Below are 15,397 nucleotides of genomic sequence, written 5' to 3'. Positions count from 1 at the left end.
TTAGTTTAATAATTAAATAAAGGGTTAATTATGTTTTTAGTCCCTATAAAATAGCGACCTTGTAAGTTTAGTCCCTACTTAATTTTAATAGCATTTTTAGTCCCTATAAAAAAAAAATTTACTTATAATTTTAGTCCCTGCTAAAACAAAGTTTGATTAATTATCCTTAAACTCTTAAATTTTTGAACGATTTTTTTGAGACAAGATTAGAACACTATGAAAGGTTCGTTTACTAAAATTTAGAATTTTCTGACATGAAATGAATTAAATATGAATTTTTTAAAACGACAAAAGTTAAAGATAAAAAGTAATAAAATCTGGATGTAGAAATCAAATTTTGCAATAATTTTTTGCGGACGAACTTTTAGTAATGTTCTAAACATGCCTGCAAAAAATTGTTCAAAAATTTAAGAGTTTAAGCATAAATTAAACAAATTTGAATTGAGTAGGGACTAATACTCAGTGCAGAAAAACAAAATTAGGGACTAAAAATGCTATTAAAATTAAGTAGGGACTAAACTTACAAGGTCGCTATTTTATAGGGACTAGAAACATAATTAACCCTTAAATAAATACAAAGAGAGTTTTGGAGTAGGTAGAATAAAGTTTCATTTATATTTTGTCTTAATTATAGAAGTAGCGGTCAAACATTTGAATGGCTATAGGCGTTAAAGTGTTGGAAGATCTTTGATGTGGATAAACAAAAAGTTTGATCTCTTAACAAAAAACGATGATAAATGTCACCTTAATTTGCTAGCATTTTCTTGGTTGACTCAGCTAATAAAGCAAGATCAATAAGCAAGAGGAAGCAGCATTGTTATTTGGTTATGGAAATTAATAAAGCAAAAATAATAAGCAGAATAAAAAAGCAAGACTAACTTTAGAAGAGTGTGTTAAAAGAAAAAAAAAATTAAAAAAAAATTTATGTATGGTTTCACTTGGTAGGATACGGTTACTAAGGGGAATATGGTTTAGGTTTAGTGGGATATGGAAGTTTTGGTGTTGAGGATACGGTTAGCAGGTGAAGTGGTTTAGTGGGCATATGGGAGTTTTGGTAGGAAAACATTGAATTAGTTTTCGTGTTATTTTTTTAATTTAATATATTAATTAATGAAGTGGGTTAGAGAAAATAGATGATTTTTTTACTTTAATTAACTAATTAATGTTTTGGAGGGAACTTTTTAATTTTCTATTATACACACACATGTGCAGTTTGATTTGGTTTTTAAGAAAAGAAATTTGAAATCTAATCAGAGCAGTTTTTCACAATAGTATATTTAAAAACATGCAATAACTAACAGAACAACATTTAATTTTGTACTATTTTGATTGGTTTAGATATGAAGATTGTAGAAGGGGTATGAATATAAATTCGGGTGGTGTGTGTAGTTATTTCCCCGAACGTTAGAGTTTTGAAAACGGCCCAATAAACTACGAGACAGTTGTTACTAACTGAATGGGTCAAACATAGCGGATCAATATTCGGATCCGGGTCGTACAACACTAAACAAAATAAAACGGGTGAAGTTGAGAATTGAGAAAACTAACACACACAAAAGCAGAGAAAAAAAAAAACACAGAACAAAGAGAAAGGGTTTTTGGTTTTGGACTCTGAAAAACTCAACTGTTTCTTCACAAACCCTAATTTCATGCATTTCTTCATTCTTCACGATCAGGTTCATCATTCATCTTCTCATCGTTCTCTTATTTTTCATTTTTATTTTTTTTTATTTTTTTTTGTTTCTGATAAACTGTGAACTTCACTCAATAGAATGGACTTAATTTGTATAAACTTTATCATGTAATGAAATGGACTGTGTTTTCGTATTCATTATTGTTGTTTTTATTTGCTTCACTGTTTATATTGCAAATGCTTATTTATTATTATTTTTTTATATTATTTTTTTTGATTTTTTTTTTTTGATTTTTTTGATAATTTATTGTTATGATGAATGTTGTGTTTGTTTCTAGGTTGATTTTGTGTTTGCATGTTGGAATCTGTTACTTGTAACTATGTTCAATGTTGTGCCCTGATTTCAGATTGCAATTTGTGGTTTTGGTTTTGGTGGCTTCATTGTGCCATTAGGGTGTGTTTGGGAGTTGGGTTTTGGAGGGAAAAACTTTTGGTTATGTTTAGAATCTGTCACTTGTATTGTAGATATATTCAATGTTGAACCCTAATTTGAGATTTGAATTTATGGTTTTGGTTTTGGTTTTGGTGGGTTCATCGTCCCCTTGGGGTGTGTTTCGGTGTTGAGTTTTGGAGGGAAAGGATTTTGGAGGGCTAAGTCTATGTTTTGATATTTTAAAATGATTTAAACAACATGATAAATGATCGTATAATACTACTGCAATCACGCTAAATTCATTTTTAAAGATATTTTATTTTATAGTGTCTTAAATTTAAAAAAGAAAAGTAAGCGCTTCCCTCCAAAACCCAACTTGCAAACAAAGTCTTATTGTTTGCACTTACATACGTTCTGAGTTGTAAGGCTTATAAATTGTAATAGTTCCGTAGAATATGAAAAAGTCAATGGTTATACACTGCAAGTGGGGCTTTTGTCATTGTTGGCTTTCTCGTTGTTGTTTATCTGTAATGTTAATTGTATGAGTTTCAAAATGTAATTGCATGCCCATGTCAATAATATGCTTTAATATTCATTATGTAGTTAAGTACAAGCTTGATGAGAATATTCAATTACTGTTGGTTTATTGTTTTTGGCAAAATTTGTGATATTTTCTGGTGCTTATGTTATGTGAAAATTTGATTGTTGTAGACTCTGTTCTTTCTGCAGGTGTAACTGACTGAGAGATGCTGATCTTGTGATTTTGTAAATCACAAAACTTAGCATTCATTCATGAATCCCAAACGTTCTAGCCAAGATGATCCTGATTCCAGGCCAGTGCGCACAAGTGATAGGATCAAGACGAGGCCACCAGTTTATAATCGTGCACCATTCTTGTATTACAACTCAAATCTTAGGCGCCCCAGGAAAAGCAAGAATAAGACAAGAACAGCAGCTTCCCAGATTGCTAAGATGTTGCGTCCAGGGAATCGGAAAGCACGCGATTCGAATAATAATGTAAGTGTCTGCATCTCAAATATGTTCAAGAAGCATAATTATTCAGAATATTGTTACTTTATTAATTAAAGTGCATGGTTTTATACATAAATCATTAGGAATATCAGGCATGACATCGTGTCATGCATTTTTCCGCCTCTAAGTTACTTTTTGGATATATTTTGGATATCTATGGAATTAAAGAACACATTTATAATTTGTCAAAACTTGTGCAGCTTTTTAATTTTTTTTGTTTATTTTCCTTTTGTCAATTATAACTTTATAAGATGCCAAGTGAGTTGAGTCTATTGTGAAAGAACTATATCTTAGAGATCTATACCCTGTTGGTTCCTTAGTTTCCGATCACATTTTTAGCCAATGTAAAACATTGTCGAATCTTTTATGGCAGGGATCAACAACCGGGTTTTAACAGCTCTTAAATTTTTTCCTAGTTTTTGTAAACCCTAATGATAGAGGAGCCGATGCACCTGTTTTTAATCAGATAGCTTTGGTGCTTTTCACCATTTTCATTTGCTTGACTATTAGCTTTGATTTTTGGATGCATCTCCATGTTATACATGTAAATCTTTGTTCCATTTTCTTATTCATTGCCCTCCAGTTCAGAATGTTTCTCTATTTGTCTCATTCTTTCAAGTGCCAAAGTTCCCACCAACTCTAATATCAAGACTTTTACTTGGGCAATGGTAATTGATAGAACAGAATCAACAAAAGACAAATGATCTCCCTACATATTTACAGGCCTAAAAAATGATGCTTCTTTTGATGTTTAGGTTATTTCAGAGTTTTGGGGGAAATGACAAACTTTACTTACTTCATGCCTTTCAACTTTGCAGTTTGCACAATTGCATGCACTTCAATAATTTTCTTCTGTACTTCTTTTATTCTGAAAGGGCGTAGATGGACTGGATTTGAATCCGCTTACACTCGAAATGTTTGTCTCTGCACCTAGTGGTGTGAGTTTGGGTTTTTTTTTTTATCCGTGCGTATGTATTAAAATGAACAACATCTAAACCTACAATTTTTTTGGATATTATGATTGTCTGCATATGACCGCATTCTTAAGTTATGGATGTTTGCCAACTAGCATGAAGATAATCTAGATAACAGTAGTTCTCTCCTCATTTCACTGTTTTGTCATCTGTCGACAACTTTGATGGATGCAACTAATTGTTTTTGATGAATTGGCATAATTGTTAAAAAGACTTCAGAAAATAAGCTGAATAAGTAATGTTGGATAAATTATTTTTCTAATAATGAACTTCTGTGTGTATTTCACTTATTGCATGTAATCATGTCATTTTCTGAATTTGATTAGATGATAACATCAATTCTTTCAGTTTTGTTATGTGGGACGTTTTAAATCCCTGAGCTGTGTTATCTGTGCTTCTATTCACAGTCTGGCTCTGCCAACCTTCGGCGCTCAACCAGGGAGAGAAGAGTTAATGTAAATCTTATGGAGTTCGCAGACAGCTCTGGATCTGAGGATGCCGATTTAATGGTTGGTTTTGTTCCCTATTATATTAAGTATTGAGTTTTAAAGCTTGAATTATCTGTAATTATGGCTAAAGTATCTAACCATGTTTCAGAGACCCTCATATCGACCGTTGAGAAACCGGATTAGCAACAGTGTCAGTCGGGATGATGCAATATCTTCTAAGCGCAAAAGAGGAGTGGATGCCAAACCAACTCCTCGACGTGAAGGTCTACGGCCTCGTCGATCGAAGGCTGCTGGTAGAGAAAGGTTAATATCAGAATCAGATGATGATCAAGACCTTTCAGAGGGAAAGGTTGAACAAGATGAAACAGAAAATGGAAATGATGTTGAGGAAAATGATGCAGAAGATGATCATAATGAGATGGAGGGGGATGCCGAGGGTGAAGAGGGTGAAGATGAAGGCGAGGATGAAGGCGATGAGGATGGCGATGAAGATGGTGATGATGAAGACGGTGAAGAAGAACAGGATGGAAGAAGGCGCTACGATCTTCGAAATCGTGCAGAGGTCCGCAGGTTCTCTATGGAGGAAGGGAAAGCGCGGCCAAGGTCTCCACGACGAGTTTTACATCAAGGTATGGGAACTAAGGTCAACAGGGATGTAAGGAAGGGTGGATCACGAGTTCACAAGCGCCATCGCTTAACAAGGCCTGAAGATTCTGATGACTCCCTTCTTGTGGATGAGTTGGACCAAGGCCCTGCTATTCCATGGGGTCGTGGTGGCAGCAGATCTGGCCCACCTTTTCTTTTTGGGGGCATAGACACACATGGAACAACAGCTTGGGGATTAAACCTTGCTGCATCAGGTTGGGGTCATCAGGGTGATGCCTTTGCCACGCTAACTTCAGGGATTCAAACTGCTGGTCCAAGCTCTAAGGGAGGGGCAGATATCCAACCCTTGCAGATTGATGAGAGTGTGAGTTTTGATGATATAGGCGGGCTCTCTGAATACATTGATGCTCTAAAGGAAATGGTGTTCTTTCCATTATTGTATCCAGATTTTTTTGCAAGTTACCACATAACTCCACCTAGGGGGGTGTTGTTATGTGGGCCCCCTGGCACGGGGAAAACATTGATTGCAAGAGCTTTGGCTTGTGCTGCTTCAAAAGCTGGTCAGAAGGTTAGCTTTTACATGCGCAAAGGAGCAGACGTGCTAAGCAAGTGGGTTGGTGAGGCTGAAAGACAACTGAAACTTCTTTTTGAGGAAGCACAAAGGAATCAACCTTCTATTATCTTCTTTGATGAAATAGATGGACTTGCACCTGTGAGATCTAGCAAGTCAGAACAAATTCACAATTCCATTGTGTCCACTTTGCTTGCTTTGATGGATGGGCTTGATTCTCGTGGTCAAGTTGTTTTAATTGGAGCTACCAACAGGATTGATGCTATTGATGGAGCCTTACGACGTCCTGGCAGATTTGATCGTGAATTTAACTTTCCCTTGCCTGGTGGTGAGGCACGTGCTGAAATATTAGACATTCATACTCGTAAGTGGAGGCACCCTCCTCCAGAAGAACTCAAAAAGGAACTTGCAGCTAGTTGTGTAGGTTATTGTGGTGCTGACCTAAAGGCTCTCTGTACTGAAGCGGCTATTCGTGCTTTCCGGCAAAAATATCCACAGGTTTATACAAGTGATGACAAATTTCTAATTGATGTTGATTCTATCACGGTAGAAAAGTATCATTTTATTGAAGCAATGTCTACAATTACTCCTGCTGCTCATAGAGGAGCTATTGTGCACTCTAGGCCATTGTCTCTAGTAGTTCAACCATGTCTTCAGAAACATCTAGAGAAAGTCATGGGTACTATATCTGATATTTTCCCTCCAGTATCTGTTACATCAGAATTAACCAAACTGTCAATGCTTTCGTACGGGTCTGCGATTCCACTTGTATATCGACCTAGGCTTCTACTTTGTGGTGGTGAAGGCACAGGGCTGGTAATTATCTTGGAACTTTTTTATATTATCGAAACTATGCTTTAAAACAACCTAAAACTGAATATACTTACTGCTCTAGTGTAACAGGATCATCTTGGGCCTGCGGTTTTACATGAACTGGAAAAATTTCCTGTGCATTCATTAGGACTTCCTTCTCTTCTGTCAGATCCTAGTGCAAAGACACCGGAGGAGGCGTTGGTACATATATTTGGTGAAGCTAGAAGAACAACGCCATCAATTGTTTATTTACCACAGTTTGATGTTTGGTGGGAAACTGTGAGTACATATCTTGTAAATGTGCTTCTAAATGAACTGATCTGCATGCCCAAAATTTATATCTCATTCTGATGAGTTCCGAGTTATTGTATTGCTTCTTTATTTTGGCCTCTGAGTTGGATTGGTTTACTAATCATGCAGGCTCATGAACAGCTCAGAGCCGTTCTCCTGACTATGCTAGAAGAATTGCCATCTGACTTACCTATCTTACTTCTTGGTACATCCTCAGCTGCACTTGCTGATGTCGAGGAAGTGCCCACTTCAGTTTTCCCTCATCGCTCAGTGTACGATTAATCTAAATTACATTAAATATTTAATCTGAGTTTCTCAAGATTTCCTTTTTATAGCAGCGCTTTGGATGCACACAAATATATTTTATTATGGATGGTTGTGTATGGTAAAAATTAGTAATGTAGTTCCACAAGACATGCTTTTTATATAGAAAAGAAAACATTCAAGTTTGATGATAGTAGATGTTTTGAGAAACCTTTTTATCAAGTTCTTTAGTATTTTTCTCAAAAATCTTCATTACATTGCTTTTCATGCATCACTATTGAATGTATTTCAGATGATTTAGCAAGAGGTGTAATATTTGGTGCCATCTTTCTTTAGTTTCTATAGTTCGTTATTCCCACATGTATTTGAATAACTGTTGGTTCAAAAACTAAGGCCAAGTGAATATTAGTTTATTATTCTTTAAACCTGAAAAGCATTCATGCTTACAATTTTGTTTCTGGTTATAAATGTTCACTTCTCTCCCTTTTGAACAGTTATCAAGTGAACATGCCATCTACCGAAGATAGGACCTTGTTTTTTGATCGTTTAATAGAAGCTGCTATCTCGATATTTTTGGAGCGAATCAGCAAGAAATCCCAGGATGCAAATCGCCTTTCTGAACTTCCCAGGGCACCAAAATTGGCGAGTGGTCCAAAGGCATCTGAGCTAAAAGCAAAGGTCGAAGCTGAGCAGCATGCACTTCGTAGATTGCGAATGTGCCTCAGAGATGTTTGCAACCGGTAGGTTAACCTATGCTTTCTGTACAATTGCTGGCTTCACTTGGCATACTGACACCTCTCTCTCTCTCTCTCTCTCTCTCTCTCTCTCTCTCTCTCTCTCTCTCTCTCTCTCTCTCTCATGTTTTGTGTTCCGACTGCAGGATATTGTATGACTCTCATGTTTTGTGTTCCTACTGCAGGATATTGTATGACAAACGATTTAATGCCTTCCATTTTCCAGTTTCCGATGAAGATGCGCCTAATTATCGCTCAATTATACAGAACCCAATGGACATTGCCACCATCTTGCAGCATGTTGATAATGCCAACTATATTACATGTGCTGCATTCCTGCAGGACATTGATCTTATTGTTTCCAATGCGAAGGCATGTATCTTGTGCCTTGAGTTCTATTTTTTATCGGATTGGGGCATTTTTGTGTCTGTGGGTAATGGAGAATGCATGATCATTTTAATTGTTATAACCAATCACAATCAGTGCTGAAATAAATTTGTTGGGAATGCTTCATACACTACTTTCAAAATTTAAAGCATGTTCCTTGTTTGATCCTTTTTAATGTAATTCAGGCTTACAATGGAGACGACTACAATGGTACTAGGATTGTTAGTAGAGCTTGTGAGCTCCGTGATACGGTACTTGAACTTTCTCTTTAAGTTTTACATTGTAGATTTAGATGTCGACTATTGTCTGGAAAATGCTCTTCATCTTACTCACTCTTTCATCACGTTTTTTTAGGTGCACGGGATGCTCTCTCAAATGGACCCAGCACTGGCTGCATATTGTGACAAGATTGCTAGCCAAGGTGGCCCAGCGCATTTGCCTGATGAATTAGGGGATACTACATTCCCTGCTACTCCTGTTGTACAGCTGGCCACCACTACTAGAACGAGTGCTCGACTTCGTCATGTCCAACCAGAGGTTAATCTGGATCAGGGTTACGAAGTACTGAAGCGGACCAAGAAGATCGGTGATGGTATAAATGCAGGTATGGCCTTTGGAATATGAATCTGTTCTCAATATCAAATGTTTGGACTGCAAATGTGTGGAAAATTATCCTACATTCCTAACTAGGACAAGCAATAAGTGTGGATGTTTAACCCATCATAAGTAGTTTGAGGCATGACACTCACATACAGTAGTGAGGCATCTTTGAAAATTGTGAAATCTCCATACTTTGAATCCTTTCATATGCTTTGTTATACTTGCAAACATAAATGATATTGGCTCTACTTTATATGCTTGGTCATGCTTAACAGCCCAATGGTGGTGGTGTTATTTGATTTCCTATGATTAATTTCTTCCTTTTCAAATGCTAATTTTAATGTTTCTTCAAAAATTACAGCAGAAGACAAGTTGCAAGATTCAATACCAACAAAGTCGTCTCAGGAGCAGCATCAGACACAAGACATGGATTCTGAAAGAATGGAACCTATAGAAATCGATGGAGATTTGCATGGATCTTGTACAAATAACCTTGCTGATGGTAGCAGCCTTCAGGATATCACAATGCTAGATGGTGAATTTTCAAGACAAGTGGAGTCTGTCAAGCAGCGTTTTGTGAAGCGCAGTGAAAAATACAGCATCCCACAACTTGAAAGGCTTTACACGAGAATAATGAAGGGCGTGTTTGAAACCAGAGATAGAGGAATGAATGATGATGACCTCAAGACTTTGGTTTTGGGATTTTTGTCGAAATTTGTAGAGGATGATGCAAATTTCGGACACAACTGAATTTTCCCTTATTCTTCGATGATTTAGGAAAAGGAAAGATTTTTTCTGTAAAGTCGGGATTTTTTTCAATTTTAATTCAATGTTATTTATTGAGCACTTGAGTTCCTCTCTTTTTCCCTTAGATAGAAAGGTCCAAACCATTGTACAGAGGAGTAAGCATTTATTCTTTCTATATATTCCGTGAGATTGTAATTTTAGATTATCATGATGATTAGATGTTTTAGTTTATGCCAACATACAAAGGCAAAAGGTGGCTAGAGATTGGAAATTTGAGTAGGGTGTTAGAACTCTCTTTATTGTTGTCATGTTTTCATTCACTAGCTTGCCCTTCCATAAAGAACCTGCTAAAAACTAGTCTAATGTTACATTTTTCTCAATGATCAGTCACGTTTCTCAAAAAATTGTCAGCAACTTGATAATTACGGAAGTTTTTCTTTTTTGAAGGGACGAAAGTTTTATGGGTCATGCTAACAAGTGCTTTTATGACACATGTTAAAGATTCAAAATTAAAAATGATTGATGAAATTTAGATAAAAAAGCGACTTTTTGTTGTTTTAATGTGTTGAATGTACAATTTTCAAGATAAAATTTTTATTTTAAACTTCTTAACAAGCATTTACCGAGTTTTATTTATAACATGTAAATAAGGTCTTATATTTCACAGTAGTGCGGTTCCATTTTTTGAGTTGTACTTGATTAAAATTTGAATGTATCTTACTATTGATGGTTTTTCTTGAATACGATGCCCAATAAGTTTTTTCTTCTTCTAGTTAATGGATTTAATTTGAATGCTGACTATAAAATTTTTTATACATGTATCCAATAAAATCAAATTGTATCGATATTTATAGATATTATGAACTAATCTATAAAAGTGGTATTATGATGTGAATTGATAAGAAGCATGTGAAAAAAGTTTTAACTTGTTATAAATTGTTTTCTGTCAAAAAAAAAAAACTTGTTATAAATTGTTAGTGCGTGATGGTTAATCTTGTTAGTTTTTACTTCTTTTTAAGCTTGATCTCCTCAGTGATTATTTGTTTCTGGGTTATCACAATTGATCTCATTAGATTTTTTTTGGGGAGATCTTGTTAGTTTCTTTCATCTTGCTTACTAGTTAGTTAGCAGTACCAATCTTATGCTTATTAGAGTTATTCCCCTATCTTCTTCATTTATCACAACAACAATTTAGATGACATGCTAAACATTATTTAAGGGGATGTATTGGTATTCAATCAAGACTCTTTGCAACTTAAAAAAAGTCTTGTGATATTCAATCAAGACTCTTTATCATTTTAAAAAAGTTTTGAGGTATTCAATCAAAACTTTTCATCACTTAAAATAAGTCTCGTGGTATCTCAATTTTAACCACGATTGTTGTTGTTGGGTCTAACATTTCCTAAAAAGCGGTTGGGGTATGATATAAGTGTTTAGGCTCTCACATTATTACAAGTCAAAATATATGATAAAAGATATGCATATTTAGTGTCTCAATGTCTTTAATGAAATTATGGTTAGTTAAATGAATTTCAATTCTGCTCTTGACCCAACAGAAATTGCTTGCTCCCAACTGAAATACCAAAATTACCCTTGTGTGAGTTCACTCACGTTACTTATGTTTCTGCGAGTTAAGTCACGCTATGTGACTTAAGCCATATAACAGCAACACATAAACATAACCTCAACCATTTTTAAACTTCTCAGATACGATTTTTTCCTTTCCAAGTGCGATTTTCTTCATTTTTGCGCCATTCAAAGTCAATTTCTCCCACAATATCAAGTAAGTGTTGCTTATCCTACTTCATTGCTTTTTTTTTTTGTTGAAATTTTAAATTTTTTGAAGAAATTTAACATTTTTAGGTTTTTAAAAATTTGGCTTGCATGTTAGTTTTTAGGATTGTTAGTGATGAATTAAGTTAGGAATTGTAGCTTAGATGTTGTTTAGGGTGAAATGTGGTAGTTTTAGGATTTTGAAATTGTTTAATTTTAAGTTGATTGAAAGTTGCATTGTAGTTAATGTCTCAATGAAATTTGTTAGAAATTGATTTGTTATATTTGATTATAGTTAGTTTGACTGCAATGTGGTAGTTTACGGATCAAAATGACACTGCCGAAATTTAACTTTTGTATATTTTTAGTTTTTGATGACATTTTGTCAGATATGGTTGTAATATATTTACATTTGCACGTTTGCGTTTTATTTATAACATTTTACATTATTTTATTCTTCCTATTTTAATTATGAGTGATTGAATGAGTGAATGAATGCTTGAATAAATGATGACAAATAGATGCAGTTGAATGAATGGATGTATGTATGAATGAAGAATTGAATAAAAGCAGGGAATTAGTGCTCCTGCCTGTGTTGGGACTGAGCACAGACATGGCGTGAGTTAAGTCACGCAGAGATTAACACTAGCATGAGTTAACTCACGCAGGGGTATTATTGTCTTTTCAGTTAGGAACAAGCAAAAACTTTGGGTAAAGTGTAGATTTCAATGAATTTATGAGTAACCAACCAAAAATTCACTTGAGACGCACGCTACTTGGTTTGCTTAAGGACGCATAGATAGATAAACAATTTTCCATACCGCCAAAACAACATTCTCACTTCCCATTATTATGGTGTTCACTAGTTTTTTGTTCTTCCATTGCTTGAGATGGGGATAGGATCGTCTTGTCTCTCAAAAAAATTACGGGGTGTATTGAATAATGATTTTAAAATACAATTTCTTTTAAACAAAAAGTATGTGAACTTTAAAGGAATTATCATATATGTTGCATTGGATTTCAACTAAACTGAGTTGGACTGGGTCATATAAAGTTTAAATTTCGAGGGAAAAATTCTTAAGGAGGTAGAGTATAACATCTCAAGATTTATATTTTAATTTACCATCACTCAATCATGTTATTATTATCATGATTATGGTTGATAATTAACATTAGGATAAAATGGATATTACTTAAAATAGGAAGGTCAAAATAGTCAATTTCTCTCCACCTAACGATATCAATTCTTAGGTTGAAAAAATCGAATTTTTGGAAAGCTCTTCCTCGTTCCTCTCTCAAAATCGTTTTAGTTAGTGTCACATAAACTTTCTCCATAAGTGAAGTTAATGGTCATTTTTAGGCCAAGTGAGAGTTTAATGGTACTTAGAGTATAAGTTTAATTGTTTAACGAGTATGATATTATTATTAAGACGAGATATAATAATTGATCAATGAATGTGATTAAGTAAAATAATATTGTGTATAATCAAGTTCACGTTGTGTTTTAGACACGTATGTAGTAAAAGAACAAGGTTAAAGAATAATAACTTGTGAGAAGTTCAATGATTAATTTATAAATTTTCCGCAGACAAAAAACCCTGAGATCACTCACACTCGGGGGGGTTGTCGTAAAATGAGGAAGATAAATATTTGTATGTTCAACCTTACTTGTTTAATCTCACACATGTACTTATTAGCATAGTTTAAATTAAAGCATGCTAGAAGATAACAATGGAAAATATTATGTAGCACTAATTTAAGAACTCGTTGATATGTTATCTCATTTCGTAGTTTTTATTATTTTACATATAAACATGTGTCCAAGGGAAATATAAAGGCTACTTGGTCATGAAGATTAGTCTAGTTTGTCTTGTATTATACTAGTGTTCCAACCCGTGTACCACGCGGTTAAGACACTTTACAAATGACGTTAGTTTAATTACAAAGACGAAATTAATTTTTAATCGAAGCTGAACACAACAATAACACACTGATTCTACACGACACTATAAATAATGTCATAATTAGTATATTTATTGTTGTCGTCAATTCAAGATAAGAAATACCATTCATTAACAATAGTTGCATGAAGATAAAAACCACAACGCGCAAACACATTCAACTCGCCAAAGTCGTAAAGGTTTGTCCCTATATCCAACAAGTCTTCCAAGCTAAAAAAACAAGGTACATACTTACTGAATTCTATTTATGGTGCATAATACATATAGTTCAAAACTAAGCATAAAAACGATATACAAACATCCACTAAAATATTAACAATAATTGCATGAAGATAAAAACCACAACAACACACAAACACATTCAACTCGCCAAAGTCGTAAAAGGTTTGTCCCTATATCCAACAAGTCTTCTAAGCTAAAAAAACAAGGCACATACTTACTGAATTCTATTCATGGTGCATAATGCATATAGTTCAAAAGTAAGCATAAAACCGATAGACCAACATCTACTAAAATACGTAATATTTTAATTTCCTTCCACACACGAACTTCAATTTTCTTCCATACTTTATCAATCTGCTCTAGCTATCTCAATAAATAAGTCATTCAAAGTAAAATCAAGACTACAACAAATCTTGTCTTCCATATGCAAAATGTTATCAAACACAAATTAAATTCAACCATCATAGATGCATTTCTTCTTTTCATCATCTTTTAATGTAACAAGAATAGACCTTTATATTTCCATAGTGTCAAGATCCAATAAAACATGAATGGTCCTTAAAAAAGGAGGTTCAGATTAGGGGCTCCTGAAAGATTATAACTGAATAAAAAAGAAACATTTTTTTATGGTATAAAGTTATGAAAATTTTCTAACAACAAAAAAAAAAGTTAAGAAAATTTTATCGTTTTATGATTTTATATACTTTTTATAATTTTTAATATCATATTTAACTATTACTAGATGAATCCCGATCGAACCCTATTATAACCTTTAAATCTCGAATTTGTGTCCTCATTGGTTTAATGTTTGGTCGAGTTTTGATTATTTTGATATTATCTTACTATGTATCTTTGAAAGTTGAAAAATTGGATAAGTGCACAAATATGGATATAATTGTTTTTAGGAATATACATATAAGATTTAATTGGTTTTAGGAATATATTTATAAGATTTAAAATTGAAAAGGGTAAAACAATGTCTAAACGACAATAACAATTTCATTAGCCACCCGCAAGATAATTAGAGAAAATCATATGCCTATAACTTTTTGAAATATGATTTGTGAACTTGTTTTTAGTGTAAATCATATATCCTCTATAGACAATTAAATAAAATATTTCATGAATTGGAAAATAATACCACAATGATCAACAAAACTCTCCAATAATAACATTAACATTGTTGTATTATGAAATTATAATATAAATTATATTAACACAGATTTTTTGTTTCTAATTATTTATAGCTGGCTAAAGCTTTGTACCTGAGTGGTGGTTCTGCGCAAGATATGATTTCTGCAAACCAAGCTTTTATGGACATTCAAAAATTATTCTCTGAGGTACTAGAACCTGACCTTTTTGCTCTCGGTACAAAATTACGTGAGTCTGCGGCAAGGATAAGTGAACAACAAAGCTTCATTCTTGAAGTATCTGTTATGTTAATTAATTTTCTCGAAAGCGTCCGAGTAATTGCTTGGAAACATTTAGTCCACAGGAGGTGGATAATAGCAACATTGCTGATCACAAGTTTGACATGCAAAGTAGATATTTCAGACGCATGCGTTCTGTAAGCTCTTATTTTTTTATTGTATATTTTATTTCAATCTAGTGTCACTTCACTTGGTTTGGTTATTAGACTCCACTTGACAGACATCACCGTGTTTATAGTTCTTTCCATTTTTTCCACTCTTTCCACAGGCAATTCCGCCTACAAATCTATTAGATCAGGAAGGAAATGATTGACAAGTCATTTTCTAAGGTGTTAGCATCTACAACCTACAAATATGGAAATGAAAAGGAATCTTGTTCCGCTGATTATTGGGAGAGGTATATAATTTGTTATTAATTTTATGAATTTTTGAATTTTACTTAAATTAGCAGAAAAATGACACCCTGTTGTTTGTGCA

At 34.0% G+C, this 15,397-nt stretch overlaps 1 protein-coding gene across 3 annotated transcripts; it reads left to right on the top strand.

Annotated features, from left to right (window-relative positions):
* The first annotated feature begins 1,545 nt into the window (after positions 1 to 1,545).
* Positions 1,546 to 9,828, top strand: LOC146930865 (cell division cycle protein 48-related / CDC48-like protein). 3 transcript variants are annotated; one of them, XM_085702309.1, is made up of 11 exons: positions 1,546 to 1,676; positions 2,796 to 3,083; positions 4,480 to 4,581; positions 4,670 to 6,514; positions 6,602 to 6,790; positions 6,932 to 7,074; positions 7,561 to 7,806; positions 7,986 to 8,172; positions 8,373 to 8,438; positions 8,542 to 8,791; positions 9,152 to 9,828. In XM_085702309.1, exons 2-11 carry the CDS (start codon positions 2,859 to 2,861, stop codon positions 9,535 to 9,537), a joined length of 3,639 nt encoding a protein of 1,212 aa, XP_085558435.1. In that variant the 5' UTR covers positions 1,546 to 1,676; positions 2,796 to 2,858; the 3' UTR covers positions 9,538 to 9,828. The 3 variants fall into 3 exon arrangements, with proteins under 3 accessions (XP_085558435.1, XP_085558434.1, XP_085558436.1); XM_085702308.1 differs by having other exon boundaries at positions 9,149 to 9,828; XM_085702310.1 differs by lacking the exon at positions 1,546 to 1,676 and having other exon boundaries at positions 2,955 to 3,083; positions 4,421 to 4,581; positions 9,149 to 9,828.
* The last annotated feature ends 5,569 nt before the right edge of the window (positions 9,829 to 15,397 follow it).

This window comes from Medicago sativa, chromosome 4 (genome assembly GCF_051527215.1).
Source record: "Medicago sativa cultivar Bolivia chromosome 4, Bolivia_mono, whole genome shotgun sequence".
Classification (NCBI taxonomy): Eukaryota; Viridiplantae; Streptophyta; class Magnoliopsida; order Fabales; family Fabaceae; genus Medicago; species Medicago sativa.
The sequence above is the reverse complement of the archived record's forward strand: the minus strand, read 5'-3'. Positions and strand labels throughout refer to the sequence as shown.